Genomic DNA, 18,471 nt, shown 5'->3' on the forward strand with positions numbered 1-18,471 from the left:
AGGGTAAAAAAAAAAATCAGAAAAACAAAACTGCACCTGTGTTTTAGTAATTATTAAATACTTTGGAACATTTCTCTCTTCCTCGTAGCCAGCAAACAAATCTATGTGGGAAATAAACTTAAAAGTCAGTCTGGAAGATTTAAATTCTCTAAGGGAAGAAATGAGTATAATTCTCACATCAGGCCTAAAGCAAGCATTTGAATATATAAGTATTAGAAATAAAAACATAATAATAGAGAAACAATTTTTACAATTTATACAGGGCTCCTAGCTATGTAAATATTCCCATAATGTGGAAATTTGAGGGTCACAATGTAACTTAAGGTCTATTGTTACCTTGAAACTCCATTATTTTATAAAACTGAATTTTTGCAATGAGAGGAGATAGAAAGAGTAAGATAGATCTTCCAAATGAAGGCATAAGATTAGGTAGAGGGCAGCTAGGAGGCACAATGGATAGAGCACCTGCTCTGGAATCAGGAGGACCCAAGTTCAAATGCAGCCTCAGACACTTACTGTGTGACCCTGGGCAAGTCGCTTAACCTTAATTGCCCTCCCCCCCCAAAAAAAAAATTTAAATAAAATAAGACTTTGTCAATCTGTTTACTGAGCCCGACTCCACAATGGGGATTTTACAGTACACCTACATTATGTACTGTATAGAGTACTACACCTTAAGTCAGGAAGACCAGGTTTCAAATCCTGCCTCAGACACTCAGTAGCTATGTGGGCAAGTCTCTTAACCACTGCCTGCCTCAACTTCCTTAACTGTAAAATGGTGATAATAAAAGCACCTGACTCCCAGAGTTGCTGTGACAATTAAGATATTATTTGTAAAGTGCTTAGGACAATGCCTAGCATGTAGCAGGCACTAAATAAATGCTTCTTCCCTTGCCCCTTGAAAGATAACAGGGCATTTATTTAACAGAAGGCAAAGTTTTCTCATCTATGAAATGGGGATAATAATAGCACTAACTCCCAGGGTTTTGTGAGAATAAAAATGAGATCACATGAATAAAATATTGCATACCTTAAAGGGCTATGTAAATGGTGGATGTCATTGTTATTGTAAGGCATGTGACTGATCAGGAAACAGCCAGTCTAAAATATAGTGAAGGAAAAACAATCTGCAAGTCTGGAAACTGGAACACGTTACAAATACACTTTAAAATGAAGACAGGTGGTGACGGATAAAAATGCAAACAGAAGGACTGTGGTGTATATGGATGCTAGAAAAGAGAATTGTAGAGTGTGATGTTGTCAGCTTTCATCCAGAACTATCCAAGGGAGAGACGTGAATATTTAGTTCAGAGAATTGGAAGGAACCTCAAAAGTCATGTAGTTCAATCATTTCCTGCCCATTTAAAATATGAGGGTATTGGGTTCTACAAGTGAATAAGGCATCTATTAAGCATTTACTCTATGCAAAGCACTGGAGATAGGAAGGGTTCTATGACGTTATGAGTTTATATCCAGGTTTTTGAAAACCATATTCTATCCTAGAAGCACTAAAATCTGTTCATATCTTTGGTTCTAAAATCATGGAGTATAGTTAAATGTGTTTTTAAGAGATAAAATAACTCCCAGATAAAAACTGAGAATTAATTAATTTCATGCTTTTTAAAACTGTGTGCAGCATGTCTTAAGGACTCCTAAACTATACATATATACACACACATACATGTATGTATGAATTATATATTATGTGTATGCATGTATGAATGATATATTACATTGTGTGTTATATATATATGTGTATTATATATTATATATGTATTATGTAGGTAGGGGTGTGTGTGTATATATATATATATATATAAATATATATATACATATATATATATATATATACAGACTAGAAACCTGCAAAGAACCTAGAGCAGATCATCTGAAACCATGTGTATCTGGATGGTGGGCAGATATTAGGAGCAGAGCAAGAAAAATCCCGTGACTGTGAAAACCTATTCCAACCAGAAAAGGACCATGCCAATTTGTATTTGGACCAGCAATAGAACAGGGGCTCAAAAAGAAAAACAAATAAACAGCAACAAAATCCAAAGCCTTTCCCCTAACAACCAACAGGCTCTTCTGCTAGCAATACAGCAAAGGCTTGACTGTATTTACCTGAGGAGGTTTTTTTTTTCCCCACTGAAAGCCAAAAATATACTGGAACCCTAAAGCATAAGGAACCTAGGAAGATAGAGAACTGAGTTTGAAGTTAGGAAGATCTGAGTTCAAATCCTGCCTAAGACACTCAGAGAACTAGCTGGTTGACCCTGGGCAAATCACTCATACTCTGTCTGCCTCAGTTTCCTTAACTGTAAAATGGGGATAATAATAGCACCTACCTTCCAGATGCCATTGTTTTGGGAATCAGATGAAATATTATTTTTAAGCCACTTAGCATAGTGCCTGCCACACAGTGTGTTAATAAATGCTCGTGCATGAACAAGACCCAGGGAAATCCAGTCCCCCGGTTAAGAGATCCAAAGTGAATAAGAGCTAACTCCAGCCTAGGAAATGAAGCAGCAGCTGAGTAAAGGTTAATGGAAAAAAGTCTATAGGTATCTTTCTATAAGATATTGGCCTAAATTGTGTATCATCTATCTGAAAAGTATCCCTAATAATACAATGGGTGGGGCATTGAGAGGTTACCAGGGCTGAACAGTCAGCACCATCAGAGTCAGAACTTGAACCTATGTCTTCCTGACTTGGAAGCTCTTCTGTCCTTCGAGGATCTCTATCCACTCTACTGCACTGCCTCCCATTTTATAGCACTGAGTTTTGCAAAGGAACCCATTGGGGTAGATACTATGGGCATCATCATATCCATTTTTTAAGACTTAGAGAGACCACCTAGGCTGGGATCATCCAGCTAATAAGTTATGGAGGCAGGATTCTTACTGACATTTTTTTGCTGAATTAACTCCAACATTTTTTCAACTATCTCATAATACTACTCTACTATACTAAGTCATGTGATACAGTAGATAGAGTACCTGGTCTGACAGGAAGACTCATCTTTCTGAGTTTGAATTTGGCCTCAGACACTTAATAGCTGGGTGATCCCCAGGCAATTCACTTAATCCTATTTGCCTCAGTTTCCTCATCTGTAAAATGGGCTGGAGAAGGAAATGGAAAACCACTCCAGTATCTCTGCCCCCAAAAAACCCAAATGGGGTCACAAAGAATTGAACACAACTGAACAACATACCGATTTAGGCCTCCACTCACCAAAACAAAGCAAAAATACACCTTTTCTACAATTCTGCTTTCAAATTAAAATAGGAAGAAAAAAAGCCCAGTTTCACAGAGCACTAAGATCATCCTAAATAACTCACATTTATATGACATTCTAAGGTTTTTTGTTTTGAAAAACTTTTCTTCACAACAATCTTGTGAGCTAAGTAGAGTGGGGTTTATTATGTCCATTTTATAAGTGAAAAGACCCAGACTAGAGGGATTAAGTTATTTGCCCAGGGTGACCCAGCTAGTAAGGCTCAGAGCTTTGAACTGAAACCCAGGTTTTCTGCCTTCAGATCAGTGTTCTTTCCACGAGACACCACCTCTCATTCAGAGAGGCTGCCCTATCAAACTGTTTCACTGTGAACAATAGCTGTAACCTCCCTGTTCTCTAAGATCAAACATTCTATCCTCTTTAGAAAGCCATGATAGTTTTACTTTGGCTCTGCCTTACTCAATTCCATGAAGCCCATGGAAAACAGGATTGTACGTATAATTTTACATATTATTAAAGTAATATCATAGTGTTCTACTAATAACTCCAGTTCATTCAAGATGAAAGAAGGCACAACTGCTCATTAGAAAACAAATTAACCTTCATTTGGGAGACTAATCAACAGGATCAACAACAAAAATACTGAAATAATGAAGCGTGGCTAGAAATAAAAGGAAAGCAAGGACCTCCATTAAGAAGGGCACTGAGAACTTTAAATTGGGTGAGGGGATCAGACAGAAGCATGTTGTCCTGACCTCACCTCCTTAATCCAGATGGAGCTTTTCAAATTGATTAAAGCCTTAGGACTATCTCCACATGTCTGCTTCACCGACTGCTTTCAATCATTATTCTTTGGCTTGGCACAGAGGAATCTGCTCTGATGACACATCACACCTGAACAATAGCTCTTTTATGTTTTTAAAAATAAAGCAAAGCCTATTAAATATTCCTCCCTGAGAGGTACTCTATGCTTTATTTATACACACACAGAATGTCAGAGCTGGATGATCTAGTCCCACAACATCACTCTACCGACATGGAAACAGAGGACCAGAGAGAGATTAAGGTCATTTGACCCCATATCATTAGGTAGTAAGTGAGTAAGTCAGGATTCAAATTCAGGTCCTGTTCCTCTGAATCCAGTATACTTCCACTACACCAAAATGGTTCATCACATGATTGCATTCTAAATGGTTTGAAGGTAGTTCAAAATACAGAACTTAATCTATTTTAAAACACCCCCTTCTTCAGCCAAGTACTGGATACTACTTGAGATTCTTATGACAAGTAGTATCAGATTCTTCCACAATGCAATTCTCAGGCAGTCAAATCCTTCCTTCAATCCTTTCAAGTTACTAGAGTAACCACTGAGAGAAGTGATCATTTATCAAATTATTTCCTATGGCATAAGAGCTAATCAGCTTTTGAAAGCACCTTCTTGTCTACCCAGGAGCTGATACCCAGGAGAGTGCCTTCTTAAGCTTGATTAATAAGAATCCTAGAGTTCTAAAACGTAAGTGGTGAAATGCCAAGCTCTTACCTGTTTGTATAACTGTCACCTGCTGTTTATCTTGAATGAGCTGAATGACATCAGACACATCAATCTGATGCTCACTTTCTTCCTCTTTGACCTCATTAGTCTGAGATGGGGATGAAGAACAATGGCTACTTCCAGTTTCCTTGCACAGGATAAACCTCCAACAGTCAAACATCAAAGAGCTTGAGTGGTTACCTGCAATTTAATAAATAAATGTGGAGATAAATCAGGCTACCAAAAATATAGTTAATTAGAAGAGTATTTTGTCTTTTTCACGTGTTTAGAAAAATTGTTTCAATAAACTGGTTGTAGGTTCTGGCCACATTCACATTGAAATGGGCACTGTACCTTAAAAAATATTTTTTTCTGGGGTAGAAATTTCATGGAATCCATAAAATAATTTTGCACAGCAAAATTTCTCTTACAACTCTAGAATCTGACGGGAGAAGGTAGTCAAAATACATCTCCCACCTCTAAGGCTCAAAATAGTGGTTTTTGCCTTGACATTTAGGTTGTTGTTTCAACGATTTCCAAATCTTTTAAGCTCTTAGTTTCAATGACACTTCCTAATTCATTACCCTGGCAAAGTTGCAAAAACTGTTTCTGGCTGCTTATTAAGATGACCTCAGAATTTTTTCAGTGCTTCTATGTCAATAAGGCAATACTTGAATCTCAGAATAAGTAAGAAATGTATTATTTTGCCCATGAAATAAGTTTAGGAAAAGAACTTGTAGGAAGTTTTTCGCTATTTTGAGCTTTAGAAAAGTTAGCAATTATATTTCCAAGTATACACTATCTGAAAGTGTTTAGACACAAATATTGGGATTGGGGGGGGGGCTTTGATTTCATTGTTTTAGGGTACTCCCACAATTATTTGTCTATTTGCCACTCCCCTACCCTTTATCACTGAATATCAACTTGATTTCTGCAACCAAGAGTCTTAAAAGAGCTACTCTGGGGGTGGCTAGGTGGCACAGTGAAATCATCAGGAGGATCTGAGTTCAAATCCAATCTCAGACACTTAACAGTTACTAGCCATGTGGCCTTGGGCAAGTCACTTAACCCCAATTGCCCTGCCTTCCCCCCTCCAAAGAGAAAAAAAAAGTACTTTGGGGGGCTGAGAAGTTCAGTCACACAGCTCATATGTACCAGAAACAGGATTTAATCCCAGATCATCTTAACTCAAAGGTCAGTTCTCTACCATGCATGCTGCCTCTTCTTTTTTTGTTTTTTTTTGGGGGGGGGAGGGGGCAAAAATTGAGGTTAAGTGACTCGCTCAGGGTCACATAGCTAGTAAGTTTCTGAGGTCATATTTGAACTCAGGGCCTCTTCTAGGGCTACTCTACCCTCCATGCCACCTAACTGCCCCTGTATGCTGCCTCTTTAAAGTTAACTCAGTAAAACTGCCCTGTATTTAATTCTTTCAGTATTTAGTCATTTCTCTGTTATTTATCTTTTATGGCTTATACATACTTTCACCTTTCCTACTATCACACTTTCTGTGCAACAGGTGACAGAATAAGCATTTATTAATCACTTGCTTAGTGTCAAGCACTGTGCAAAACACCAGAGATATAAACAGAAATAGTGAGTCATTTCTAGCTCTCAGGGAGTTCACACTGTAATTGGGGAGACAACAAATGAAAAAAGTTGGGCTTCAGGGCAGATGAAAAGGCAGAGAAGTCATAAAGGTGCAGCAGGGTGGATGGCAAGGCCCAATCAGTTAACAAACAGTGCCAGGAATCTGCAGGACACAAAGGCAGGGCAGATGGTAAGGTCTGGAGGTCTTCCATCTCACCAGAATGAATCCAGCTGATGAGTCCCTTCTCATACAAGCCAAGGGAAGAGTCAAGTAGACCAAATGGGTTCTGGATGCCCTGGCTGATGGAAAGGTCAAAAGGAAAAGGCAAGAGGAACTTTCCCCTCACAGTGAAAGTTCTTCCTCCTACAGTGTTCTTGCACTGGATGCATACAGAATGGGATCTAGGATCCCAGAGCAGAAAGTTTGAGAGGAAGGACACTTGTATAGTCTGCTGTGGTGGTCCCCATAGGTTCTAGGATAGCCCAGGAATATGGATTAGAGCAGGAGGGTGAAAGGTAAAGAAGATGCATGTGAACATGCTTTTTTTTTAAGGAGGCATTACACAAATAATAAAGTCATAATAATTTGTATATTTGCTTTACTTCCAGTCTCAGCCTACCTAGATTGTACAATGCTCTTTTCCAGCAATTCCTTTCATTCAATTTACTTCCATTCTTTAATTCAATAAAACATTAAATAACTACCACAATACATGTAAGGCACTGTGGACAAGTGGGACAAAGCAAAGTCCCAAATTTTTAGCTTGTATCCACTGTCCTCCATAATCAGCCAGGAGAGTATAATTTATTTTATATATTTTTTAGAGAGTATAATTAAGAATGCACTGAGTTTGGAATCAAGAGGCTTGGATTCAAATCCCATTTCCTTTACTAGCTGTTTGCATTGCCTGAGGTCACACAAGACAAATGCTCCCTGAAAGAAAGACCCAAACGGGAATAATTTTGAAGAGGAAAAAAACTGTCAGAAGAAACCAATGGAACTACACAGGAAACTTATTTACCCAGCTTAGATTTTTAAGAACACATACACAGAAGATGGGGACGGGGGGCGGGGAGGGGGGAAAGGGCAAATAACTGATGACAATTTCTTTAAAGTAAGAAGATAATTTTTTCACTTGATTTTTTTTGTTTTTTTGCAACATGGCTAATATGGAAATATGTTTTGCATGATTTTACTTATATAAGAGATATACTGCTTACCTTCTCGATGGGTGGGGGAGGTGCAGGAGGGATAGAGAGAATTTAGAACTCAAAAGTTGTTTAAAGAATGTTAAAAATGGGGGTGGCCAAGTAGCACAGCGAGTAAGAGCACCAGCTCCAGTGTCAGGATGACCTGGGGATCGAATCCAGGCTCAGACACTTAGCACCCACCCAGAAACACCTGGCCATGTAACCTTGAGCAAGTTACTTAACCCCAATTGCTTAGGGGCGGCCAGGTGGCTCAGCAAGTAAGAGCACCAGCTCCAGTGTTGGGATGACCTGGGGATCAAATCCAGGCTCAGATACTTAGCACCACACCCAGAAATAACTAACCCCAATTGCTTAAAAAAAATAATATTAAAAATGAATAGCAAAATTTTAACAAGAAACAAAGATAGGGAGTAGCTAGTCACTGGCCCTGGAGTCAGGAGACCCTGAGTTCAAATGCGACCTCAGATACTTGACACTGACTAGCTGTGTGGCTTTGGGCAAGTCACTTAACCCCAACTGCCCTGCCTTCTCCCCTCCAAAAAGACAAAAAAAAAAAAACCCAAGAAACAAAGATAGGGGGGCTAAAAAAAAAGTAGCATGTTAGTTTAACAAGCCTTTATTAAGAATCTGCTTTATGTTAGGCATTGTGCTAAATGCTATAGATACAAAAAAAGGCAATACATTCAAAATAAACAAAAAAACCCAGCCAAATGCTCAAGAAACTCCCCGCCTAATGGCAGAGACAACATGCAACAATGATGTACAAACAAGATATGGACAGGATACTGCCACATCCTGTTAAAAAATAGTGTGAGGAGCTATTTTTTTTTAAATTCTGATAAGTATGAAGTATACATTGAAATAAGGAAAAACCTATACAAGGCGATAGAAAACAAAAATCAGCAGAACTGGGCCTGCATACACAGATTACAATTATATTTAAATAATGTATAATGTGCATATTTTAAATAAAAAAAGAAAAAAATTAGGATTGGGGATTTAGAACTGCAAGAAATGTTAGTGCTTAACTAATCCATCCCCCTCACCTTATACATGAGGGGGATGGACTAGGTGAGCTCTAACATAACAGGGATCAAATGAAAGAAATCAAGCCAAGGTAAATCTTTGAGCTGACTGTGGAGAACATGAACAAAAGTTCATCTTTTGTTATTAGTTGTTTATCCATTTGCTTGGCTCTGTCTTGACTAATAGTGAATATATTTTATCCCTTGTTTTGTACATTTTTTCTCTTTTTTGTTAACCATTATTAAATTTGCCAAAAAAAATTTTTTAGATCTTTTACTTGTGTGAAAAGTGTTTTGTAATTGTGTTCATATAGTTCCTGGGTTTGTCTCAGCAGGTAGGCTCCCAAATATTTTATAATGTCTACAGTAACTTTAAATGAAGTTTCTCTTTCTATCTCTTGCTGTTGGACTTCGTTCATAATATATAGAAATACTGATGATTTATGTGGGTTTATTTTATATCCTGCAACTTTAATAAAGTTTTTTATTATTTCAAGTAGATTCTCTAGGATTCTCTAAGTATACCTCATATCATCTGCAAAGAGTGATAGTTTTGTTTCTTCTTTGCCTATCCTAATTCCTCTAATTTCTTTTTCTTCTCTTATTGCTGAAGCTAACATTTCTAGTACCATATTGAACAACAGTGGTGACAATGGACATCCTTGTTTCACCGCCACCACCCCCTATCTTATAGGAAATGCATCTAGCTTATCCCCATTACATATAATGCTTGCTGAAGGTTTTAGGTAGATGCTACCTATCATTTTAAGGAAGGCTCAATTTATTCCCATGCTCTCTAGTGTTCTTAATAGGAATGGGTGTTGTATTTTGTCAAAAGCTTTTTCTGCATCTGTTGAGATAATCATATGGTTTCTGCTAGGTTTGCTGTTGATATGATTAATTACAATTGACAACTTTCCTAATATTGAACCAGCCCTGTATTCCTGGTATAAATCCTACTTGATCAAAGTGTATTATTCTCATGATGAAAAATTTATTTTAAGGAAAAGAATTATGTAAAGATAGTGAACTCCCAAATGAGCCAGCACTGGTAGTGAATGCTACCAACAACAAAAATGACTGTTTAAGCCATTTGGGGGCATGAGGAAGATTAAGATAGAGACAAAAGTATAGGTTGGGTATGTGGAATGATGGTAACAGATAGTAATAAGTCACAACTCATATCTGTCTTATGTGTTGTCTTCTAAGGGCAATGATTTTTGGACTGGGAAGCATAGACCAAAAATTGTTAACAGGGATTAGAAACCTGAGATAAAGGACAAGAAAGTCATAGATCCTCCAGTTCTTTTCAAAGACTTCAAGTTACCACTACATCTTACGGTAGGAAAATAACGAGACAACGTAATTGCTAAGCCAATAATGGAGAACCAATTTTGTGAAAAAGAGAGAATAATAGAGAAATAGTAGGGCAGATATTTCAATTTAAGAAAACAAAAAAAGGTTAGAGGCTGCAAACTATAGGCCATTGAGCTTGGCTTCTCTTGCCAGAGAAATTCTAGAATTCTAGAATTGTTTTCAAGAAGTTGTTTGTGCATATCCAGTCTCTTTCCTCAACTCCAGCTGTTGTCTCATAGCTATAGAAAATTCAGCAAGTGCAAAACCAGAATTTATATACACCACCCTTCCCTGACCCCTAATCCAACATTCTTCCAACCTTTCCTATTTCAACTAAAGACACTACCATTCTACCCATCTCCCAGTTTGTAATCTTAGCATTATCTTTGGCACTTCCCTCTCCCTCACTATCATCGTCAATCACTTGTTACATCTTCCTGATTCTATGCCCACAAAATTCTCTCTATTTCATCTTCTCTCCACTCACAAAGCCACCAACCACTTCAACTTAGGCCTTCAGGCCCTTCTGACTAGACCAGTGGTTCTGTGGACTTCCCCAAAGGAAATTTTGTTTATGTGGGATTCATCTATCAATATTTGACAATTAGAAATTATCATTATTATTATTATAAAAACAGTTTTGACTAAAGAATGGGAGTGTTTGAAGTGTATCAATTGTATGAAAAGCAATTCTATGGCAGACTTGTTCTGCAGAGCTTTTGAGTACAGAACCAGGAACATTAAAATGGATAAGCATTGCAGAAAAAGATTTTGGTTTGATGTAAGGAAAACCTTTTTAATAATCAGAATTATCTACAAGTTTAATGAGATGCCTTAGGAGGTAATGGCAAGGAAGGAGAGATTTCTGCTCATCAAAAGTTTTCAATGAAGACTGGATAACAACTTATTGCTGATATCATAATGGAAATTCTTGTTCAGATGTAGATCTCAGTATTGCACTGTTGAGATCCTAGGACCCTGTGTCTGATGGTGTACAAAACATTTCAAAACCATAGTCTGACACTTTTCTACCAAAAAGCAGGAGAGAACATTTACCATTTGTTCACTCATGATGCTTCTTCCAAAACATTCTTATACAGAGAATTCCTTCCTTTTAACCCCAACTAAACCATCTCCTCTTCTTCACTAAAGTAGGTCTTGAAATCCCACCTCTTCCATCAGTTCTGTCCTCCAAATAGATGGGATCACAAACACACACACACACACACACACAGTCTTCCTCCTACCATCCTCTACTTATGGCTTCTTCCTTATTGGCAACTCCACCAAAAAAAAAAAAAGAATCATCCTTTTATTTCTACTTAACATTTTAACTTTTTAAATTTTTTTTCATTGTTCATGTATACTTGGTCAGTTTTGCTCATTTTAAGCATTTTAGATTTTTAACTCCTAGTTCGGGTAGTGGCCACATAACACTGAGGTATCTATCATACTAGACAAAAGAAAAAATTCTACAATGTAAGCCACTTATTTGTGTGGTCTAGCATACATGTACTTTTTTTAGTTCCCTTCCAATTTCTAAGAGCCAAAACTAGAGGGATAACTAGGGATTTTTTTCAAGGACATTGTACTTTAAAGGGTTCTGAAATCAGCAGCATCCTTGGGATTACTTCCTATCCTACAAGGGCCTCACCTCAGGTAACTGCTACACACTCTGGAGTCCCTACTCTGTCTCTTCCTTGACCCAAGTGAAAAAATTTCTAGTTGTGGCTCTATACTACTCCAAGAATTTTTAAAATTAGTTGATTGGCAGTCAATTTAGCTTTCAGGGGAAAAAAAATCTCAACAAGTTGTTATGGGAATGGGAATCTAAGATCTTCCCTGCCCCTAGGCTCTTTGATAGGTTTAAGTGACTCTGAGAACCTTCCTTGATTTGAGAATATACTCTGCCCCCCAATAGGCTGAATGTGGTCACATGGAGCCTGTGGTGGGAGGCTTGTTTTTCAGGACCACCTAAACCAGGAAAAGGCTATATATACCCTGATGTGAGGTTTTGCTTTGGGGCTCACTTGTGTGATTTGACCAGATGAGACTCTGGATAGCCGTTGAGCCCCCCTGACTTTAAAAACCCGGATGTTGGTGCTTCCTTTTCTGGTAACTGACTAGGTATGGATGTAATGGTCAGACAGTTGCAAGCCTGTCTGCTGATCTGTTTCTCTGTCTGTATTTTTTGTCTACTTGTAACCTCTGTATTCTCTGAAGTTCAAGGTGCTGACCTTTTTCCCCTGAACTATGTAAATGACATGTGTTTGATTAAAGCAAGACTGTTAATCCATTTTGAGTTGCTGTCCTTTGGAAAAGCACATCTAGGAACCTGTGTTGGCAGCCACCCTGGGGATGCTGGGGTGCTTGCTGCTACGCAAGTCCCTGTTCATATTTATTACGAATGTCTCCAAAATATTGTCATTCTTTTTAATGCAAATGAAAGAGAATAAGGGCCTGCAATATGGGTATATAGCATGTACATATATGCAAATGTAAGGTCCTACAGATGATTTATCAATAAAAAGGATTATATATGGGGTAATAGATTTAGAGTTGGGAAGAAAGGTTATATAGTCCAACCCCCTCAGTTTTACAAATGAGGAACTAAGGCCAAGAACTTTTAAATGATGTGCTCAAGGTCATAAGTTATAAGTAGCAGATGAATCACCTCGAGTAAAATGAGTATGTTGGATTCAATCCCTTTCTCAATTTAAAATCTATGGTTCAAAAATATTTTCCCTGGGTAGAAACTATAGTTCATTTTTTCCTCCTACTGGACACATTTGAAATCACTTTAAGATGAGGGTGAAACTGAGAGGAACATTCTTCACTCTTTCTCTCATTATAAACTAAGTTATTTGTCCTTGTAGAGATTTCTATGGCACATGCTGAACAGGCAGAAAAGTCCAATTGCCTAAAACCATACACTCTATGTTAGGGATTAGTACTAAAATTGAGACTTCCTGAGATCAGTTGGTTCAACAGGCATCAGTAAAAAGAAATCTTAATTTTGCACATAGGACAACCAGCTGAAAAGGGAAACATGGTCAAAACTGCCTTGCCAAAAGGCCTCTGCCTTTTGTCTAATGAAATTTAGTTTCTTAAGGACTGGGTACTTAGATTGGGTTTTGGAGCTACATATAAGGGACAGGAGATATCTTCTAGGGAAAGAAAGCATACTATAGTTATCCCTTCCATATTGTGATTTCAATATATTGGGGGTCAGCACAAGAAATTTTTGTAAATAGGGATTTTGGGGGAATTTTGTGGAAGCCATAGATGACACATGAAAGCCAGCAGATGACACAGCTTTGGCCTACATATAGCCTATGACCAAATACTTAACTCAGATTTTACAATAAAGTACTGTAAATACGCCCATAAAAGAAAAAGAAAAAATTCAGACTTTTTCTCAGATATGAGGTGATAGCCAAACATTTTCCAGATTGAGGGAGTGCTCGGCCCTAACTCCCCACAATGTGGAAGGGCTGACTGTATAACGGGAAAAGCATCAGACTTAAGGGTCAAAGGTTTAGTTACTGTTGTTCAGTACTCTGACCCCATTTGGGATTTTCTTGGCAAAGATACTAGAGTGGGTCACCATTTCCTTCTGCAGCTCATTTTACAGATGAGGAAACTGAGGCAAACAGCGTTAAATGACTTGTCCAGGAACATACAGCTAATAAGTATCTGAAGTCAGATTTGAACTCAGGCCTTCCTGACTCCAGGCTGGTCACTCTATGCTCTATGCACGCTCTATCCCCAAAGGATTTGGATTCAAATCCCAACTCTATTGCTCATCAGCTATGTGACCTCTTAGCAAGATACCTCTGCTGCCTGGGCCATCCTTTACTCATCTGTAAGATAAGAAAGGTGGATTTAGTTATCTCTAAGGTATTTTCTATCTTTAAACCCTATGAATGCCTTCATTACAGGTGAGGCAGCTAAGGCCTTTTGGACAACAGCATTTGAAATTGTTATAGGGTAAGATCTGAGAAATCCTGAAAAACACAGACTAAAAAGGTGCTACAATGAAATGTGACCTTAAAGAATGAGCAAATCAGCAGTTTCCTTGAAAGATGATGTCTGCAAGGGCACAGAAAATGGATTTTTGAAATAGCAAACATGTTCCCAAATGAGTAAAGAGAAGCTCCAATCTCAAGGACAATCAAGCTGAGGTTTCAGTTTCTGGGAAATTTTAAATGATGGGAGAAATGCAACATCATCATAATGGTTCTTAATTTTTGCACAGTAACTAACAATTGTCTTTAGGCATCAAAAAAAAGAGTGTGATAACGCATCAGAACACAGAATCAGATAGTCTTTGAGCCAATTGGATTTCCAGCTATGTAACTTCCCTGAGAATGTCTGCTATAACCTGGTTTTTATCTGTCTACCAATATCAGAGTTATCAATCAACCTAAAAGTACCTATTGTTTCTTTACTACAGGGCCAGCTTGGGGAGTGGGGGGAAGAGGTTGGTGTGGCCATGGGGAATTAGACAGAGATTCTACTGTACTTGGCTGTTTGGGGTTTGTTTGGTTTTTTTTGGTGTGGTGTGCATATTTTAAGAAATAAAAAGCAAGTTACCTCAGAGATTGAGCAGAGAACAGAAGGCAATTGTGCTGATAGTCCTGCCCTCTTGAGAGATCTCCCAATCTCCACACCTGCTGTTTAGCTGCTAAAGGTAAAAAAAATAAAATAAAATGACAGCCACTTTTATCTCTCTACCTTTCTTCAGTTCCAGCCATGCCAAGAAAAACAATTGCTTGCCTAGGGCATTTATCAATACTGCTTTGCATTTTGACTTTTCTCTAAAGTAAAAGTCCTGAATTGGGTAGACATAAAAAAATTTGCCAATTTACCCCCAAAGAGAATCTCAACACCTGTAAATGTTTTTTTTCCCATGAAATTTATCAGACCATATATACTTTTCCTCCCTTCCCTGCTTTGTGGTTTCAATAAAAAAAAATTGTTGGCCTAATTTTGTTTATTAGAGTCTTCTTTGTTCTGTTAATAGCCTAGGGTAATTATTTCACTCTGTTACTGAAAAATAGGCCAAGTCAAAAAGTTCACCTGATTTCTCTTCAAAATCCTAATTGTCTTTGATTCTTCCCCTCCTCTAGTTCTTATCATCCAGTCATTTACTAAAGTCTGCTGATTCTATACCCAGAATTTCTCACATTCACTCCTTCCTTCCTCTTTATTCCCAGTGTCAGCACCTTGGTCAAAGTCTTCATTACTGTTTACCTCTTCTACAAACTTTCCACCTCTATTCTGCCAGATTAAGCTTCTTCATGAGAGATACAGACATGTCACTCTTAATCAAAACCCTTCAATGACGCCCAAATGTATATGAAGGAATGAAAAAAAAACTATTAAGTGCTAAATAACTAATTTATTAAGTGCTAAAAACACTTCTTAAGTGCTAAATACTGGGGAAATAAACAGAAAAAAACGTGACAGTCCCTACTTTCAAGGAGCTCACACTCTTAAAGTTCAGCCACAGGACAGATGAAAAGGCTTGGAAGTCCTAAGGGTGCAGCAGGGCAGATGGCAAGACCCATGAATCTTGAGACTATCTGTGCCAGGGGGGCACAGGACAGATGGTAAATCCTGAAGGGCCATATGATAAAATGGTAGGGGGGATGGTAAGTTCTGGTAGTCCTGTAGGCCATCAAGAGGAATACACACACACACACACACACACACACACACACACTCCTTATATGTATATATCTTTGGCATGTTGTATCCACCTTTAGAACGTGAGCTTCCCTAACAGAGGAACTGACTTTTTTGCTTTTATGTGTATCTCCAGGACTTACCACATAACACACATTTACTGTCTGTTGACTAACTTTGGTCCTGCAAATCCTGTGAGCAGTCAAGCAGCCCCAGATAAGGGTGCTATTGTGGTAGTACCATTTCCTGTCCCCAGAGATTCTGGAGACATCCAGCTCCTTTGCCCAGCCCATAGGGTTCTCCACAATCTGACGCCATGTTTATCCCAAACTACTTCCTTTAAAATATTCTACATCCCAGCCAAACAGGACTACCCATAATCCTTTTGGAGTAGTTTTTTTTTTTTTTCCCTCACAATCTTTTGGTCCCTTCTCCCCTCCAGGCCCAACCAAAAAGCCCTTCCCAGGGTAGGGAGAGTTCTAAGAACTGGAAAAAGTTCTGTGTTCTAATCAACAAAGAATCCTATTCTGCCTTTGGGGAATCTCAGCTATTCCCACCACTCCTCTTTGAATGAGAATAACAGATAAAATCGGGAGATTACAGACTACACCTTTGGGGGGGGGGGGAGAGGAAGGGGTAAGAGAATTTGTTGCAATCTAAATTACTCCAGAGTAACTAGTCTGAAATGGTATGTACATAGTGCTTTGAAGTTAAAGCAATTTACATATATTTCACTTGATTAGAAAATATTCCTATAAGAGAGACAAAGTATGAAGTAGTACCTTGGATAGCCTATGTATTTGCAGTAAATAAAGGGCTTTATTCATCATTTATGAATGAAGTAAAATGGTTTTATTGAAAAAGACTGCTAGATTTGCACCAGAGAACTTTGAGGTTTAGCTCCGACACTTTCTAGTAAGTGACTAACAAATTAGAATGTCTGACTTCCTGTTTGTTGTTGCTGCTGAGTCCTTCAGTCCTGGCTGACTCTTCCTGACCCCATGGACCACACTGTCTATGATAGGGTTTTCTTGGCAGAGATACTGGAGTGGTTTGCCATTTCCTTCTCCGTTAAAGACAAACAGAGGTTAAGTGACTTGCCCAAGGTCACCCATCTAGTTAAGTATCTGAGACCAGATTTGAACTCCACTTTTCCTGAAAAAGGAAATGACAAGCCATTCCAGGATCTTTGCCAAGAAAAATCTCAAATGGGGTCATGAAGAGTCAGACATGACTGAAAAAGGACTGAACAACAACTTCCTCATTCCAGGCCCAGCACTCTATCCACTGAGCCACCCAGCGGACTCTGTTTCCTCATCTACAAAATAAGCTAGAGTTGGGAAGGACTTCAGGGGCCATCTGACAATGCTAGTTAATATTTGGATAGTGTTTTCACATTTTGAAAGTGTTTTACTGGGGCAGCTAGGTGTCACAGTGAATAGAGCAGTGGTCCCTGGAGTTGGGAGGACCTGAGTTCAAATGCGGCCTCAGACACTTAACACTTACTAGCCATGTGATCTTGGGGTTAAGTCACTTAACCCCAACTGCCCTCCAAAACAAAAAGCAAGAAAAAAAAAAAAAGAAAGTGCTTTACAGATGTGGTCTCATCTGATCTTCACAATAACCATGTGAAGTAGGTTGTTTAACTCCTTCATTTTACCAAAAAGGAAAGGGGACCAGAGAAGGTTAAGCATAGAAGGCAGTTAAACTCATGTTCTCTGACTGGAGGACTAGGTGGTACTCTATCTACTGAACAGTCCTATAGTGAAGAAGACTCATCTTCCTGAGTTCAGATCTGGCCTCAAACACTTACAAGCTATGTGACCCTGGGCAAGTCACTTAACCCTGTTTCCCTCAGTTTTTGCATCTGTTAAATGAGCTGGAGAAGGAAATGGCAAACCATGCTAGTATCTTTGCCAAGAAAATCCCTCGGGCAGTATTGGCATGCAATAGTCCATGGGGTCCCTAAGAGTAGCATAGGTCTCAGCAACAACCGAGCTCCCTCTTTGTGGTTATCAACCATGCATACAATAATGTCTCAAAGGACAGTATAAATTATAAAATTCTGAAGGTAAAAAGCACTTTAAAATCTTTTTTTAAGTCACTATTTCATTGGTTTGGGGAACCCCTACTGAAGAAATTCTCTTCACCAAAGTAGATTAGTCTTAGTCTTAGAGAGCTGCCTGAGTTCAGTATGTGTTAAAGGTGATACTTGAACCAAGATCTTTCAAGCTCATATTAACAGAGGAGAAAACTGAGGCCAGAGTGAATAAGGACTTACTGAAATGAACAGGAAATTTCAGTAGATTCTTAGTTCAGTGATTTAATAACACTATATAGTATCAGACAAACAAAACTCTGTCCATTCAGCATCCTTGACTAAGTATACCTTTATTTGCCCATTTATTTCGAAATCTATTATTTTGGAGGGGTTTTTTTTTGTAATTAAAATACTTTTCAAACTTAAAATAACTAAGGGATTTCTCCTTTGAAGTTTACTATAATTACCTCTTTGAAACACTGAGACACTTTACTTTTTCAAGATAAATGTTCAAATTTGAGTTAAAGTCTTCTATAATAGGATTCTAAAGCTTGCTAAAGAAGGCTCTCAAAGAGAAAGTTAATCTCAGAGTAGTCAAAGTAACATGTTAAATTGAGACTTCACCAATCTTCAAAGGAATATGTAGAGAATCCTGTTCGATTTACTACAGAAAGACAGGATTTCCAATTATATAAAATCCTTTCATCTTTCAGGTGTATGCTGTTCATTCCAAAATGCAAATCTTACATTATTCATATGCTAACAGATTCTCTCTCCCTGTCTTTTCTAT

At 38.2% G+C, this 18,471-nt stretch overlaps 1 protein-coding gene across 1 annotated transcript in view; it reads right to left on the reverse strand.

Moving 5' to 3' along the window:
* MCF2L (MCF.2 cell line derived transforming sequence like) overlaps positions 1 to 14,638 on the reverse strand; it is a 386,575-nt gene extending 371,937 nt beyond the window's left edge. Inside the window, exons 1-2 of the mRNA XM_069094090.1 lie at positions 14,546 to 14,638; positions 4,779 to 4,970 (exon numbers count right to left, since the gene is read on the reverse strand). Of these exons, the coding sequence (XP_068950191.1) occupies positions 4,779 to 4,950 (172 nt within the window). The 5' untranslated portion in view covers positions 4,951 to 4,970; positions 14,546 to 14,638. The remainder of the gene's footprint in view (positions 1 to 4,778; positions 4,971 to 14,545) is intronic.
* Positions 14,639 to 18,471: the final 3,833 nt, after the last annotated feature.

This window comes from Petaurus breviceps, unplaced genomic scaffold, assembly GCF_028583685.1.
Source record: "Petaurus breviceps papuanus isolate PSGF00001 unplaced genomic scaffold, PetGlider_PUasm1.0 214, whole genome shotgun sequence".
Lineage (NCBI taxonomy): Eukaryota > Metazoa > Chordata > Mammalia > Diprotodontia > Petauridae > Petaurus > Petaurus breviceps.